The 2,500-nt window shown below is 27.0% G+C and overlaps 1 protein-coding gene across 1 annotated transcript in view; it reads right to left on the bottom strand.

The window, feature by feature from the left end:
• LOC136089498 (uncharacterized) overlaps positions 1 to 2,500 on the bottom strand; it is an 88,612-nt gene that overhangs the window by 18,727 nt on the left and 67,385 nt on the right. Inside the window, exon 4 of the mRNA XM_065815527.1 lies at positions 902 to 944. Coding sequence (XP_065671599.1) covers positions 902 to 944 — 43 coding nt within the window. The remainder of the gene's footprint in view (positions 1 to 901; positions 945 to 2,500) is intronic.

Raw genomic sequence — 2,500 nt, forward strand, 5'->3', positions numbered from 1 at the left:
TGTAAATAAAGTTTGCGAAAGAGTTTTATTTTCACATTTTTTTAAGTAGAAGCGGGAAAACTTGAAATACATATGGTACAAGATAAAAAACAAACAAACATAAAAATTCTTTTTCTATGTTAAAATTTTATTGTTATCTTAAGTATTTGGTTATGGTTTAGTTTAGTGGTTACTTTGATGGCAGAAGGCAAAACTTTAAACAATAGCAATAATGTAAATAATTTTTAAAAACTGTTTTTGTTTATTTTAAAATGATGTCAAATGACTTCTTTTCTTACTAAAAAAACGTGCAAATATTTAAAACTAATACAAAGTTAAACATATTAAACTGATATATTAAGTTATATATTATGCAGTATTATACATAAAAATTAATAGAATTTAAACAAGTTTATATTGTTTTGATTAATTTTTTACCATTTTTTCCTACTGTCGATTTCATTTCAATGTTTTTTGTTTTATTTTTTTCATATTACACAATCGTTATATGTGCAATATATTGATATAAAACAAAAATTATTATAAAAAAAAATACAGTAAGGAAAAAATCTTTTTTTTAAAAAAAAGGCGACATTAGACAAAGCAATTTTATTTTAAATTGTGTGCATTTTTATATACTATACTGCATAATATATACTGTACTTAGCAATAACTATATAATTATGCTTTCACTTATTTTGCTGGTATGGCATAGTTGTGTCTTCATTATTCTACTCATTTTTCTTTTATATTTACTTCTACATTTTCATTTAGTAATTTATCTTGTAAGTTCAATAAATGGTCAACTTAAAAAAAATAAGAAGAAGAAGAAAAGAGAAACAAAAGTAAATTCTAATTAACAACAACCTTAAAAGATATGATATAGAAAAAAAGATTTAAAAATTCTAAACATTTTACTTACTTCTGAATGCTGGCAGAAAGCAAGGTTAACAAACCACATGTCTCTGTAAAAAGTAAAAACAGCACATTTATTTCTATTTTAATTTTATTTCTAATACTAAAGTGTTTTTACCACAATTTTAATTTTTAGCAAACGCAACCAAACACCATATAATAAGTGATGCCGAACTGTTATCCAAGGTGTCACACACACACGCTTGTTTTATAAATACAAGTTTTCATTTTTAAAGGTCAAAAATACATTCAGTTTTTGACATAAAGTACAACAATCAGTTTAATTTCAAAGGCTTAATTACAAGTAATCAGTTATTATTTTTTATACTAAATTATTTATATTGTTTTGGAAAAAGTATTTACCTCCGGAACTATTTGGGTTTGATGTCAAAAATAAATGATTTTTAAAAGTTGCAAAAATCAAACTTAATATGCCTGTTTTAAAAATGAAGGTTTTCAATAAGAGACCAAGAAATAAATTGCTATATCTCTCGAAGTGTTCAGCTACAAATAAAATAAAAACGTATTTATTTATTTAGGAGCTTAAATATTAAAAATCTAATTTTTCCAACTTTAAGAAAAATTTATTTATCTACGGCTTTTACAATGTACTTGTCAACTTTATCAAAACAAAAACATATCTTAATACAAAGTTGTTTCAGAATATTTGCCTGCTAGTTTTTTATATAGACTATTTAAAATAACCCAAATATATTCAACTAAACTACATTACGGTTAGAGATGTTATTAGGTTGGGTTTAAACCCAGACATAACCCGTTTAACCAGGTCTGGGTAAAGATTTTATGTGTTTGAATTCCGCAGACGCATTTAAACCTTTAACCGCACGCTTTGGCATTGGTTTCTATAATATCCACCCTGTTGCACCCTAAACTGACCAACAATTTGTTAACTAATGTCATTTAGGACTTTTAAACTGCGCAAATAATCTAATCTTATTTGTAATAAGGCGTATATGCAAATAAAAATAAACCATTCTGCCTGACCATGCTGCGGAGCTAAGCAAAAAAGCAGTATCCTCATCAAATCATATTATTTTGAAACAAACTTAAATGTTTTAGGCATATTACTGATCCGTTTTGATTGTAAGAGTTGAAATGTTTTGAAAATAAGCAAAACAACAGGAACTCCATGTCACTGCCTATTAGCTACTTATTGAGATTTAGTGTATATTTGCTTCTAGTTTCACAAAAATAATGGACTTACTGCTTTTTTTCTTAGTTTCAAATGCTCCATTTCATTGTTGAATATTGAATATAATACTTTTTTCACCGCTAAAAGTGGTTCAGAACCATATTTTTAATCTCCAGGTAGAAATATCTCAATATATTTGACCAAAATTGGAGATAATACTGTTCCACTTAGCGCGGCAGCATTTTCACATTATTGAGGACCAAAACATAAAATTCCTATATAGTCTTCCTCCCCGATGTTGTGTGACAAAACTGTTAGGCTCTTCTTGAAACACTTGAGCTGAAGAAATGCCATAGAGCTAGGTGCAGCCTTAGTCATGTAGGAGACTCAATGTTGATTTTTCGACTTCGCTAGCAAATGCTATTATTCTTTTCAAAAATAAAGCCTTCTTTG

The sequence above is a fragment of the Hydra vulgaris genome, chromosome 13, assembly GCF_038396675.1.
Source record: "Hydra vulgaris chromosome 13, alternate assembly HydraT2T_AEP".
In the NCBI taxonomy this organism is placed as follows: domain Eukaryota; kingdom Metazoa; phylum Cnidaria; class Hydrozoa; order Anthoathecata; family Hydridae; genus Hydra; species Hydra vulgaris.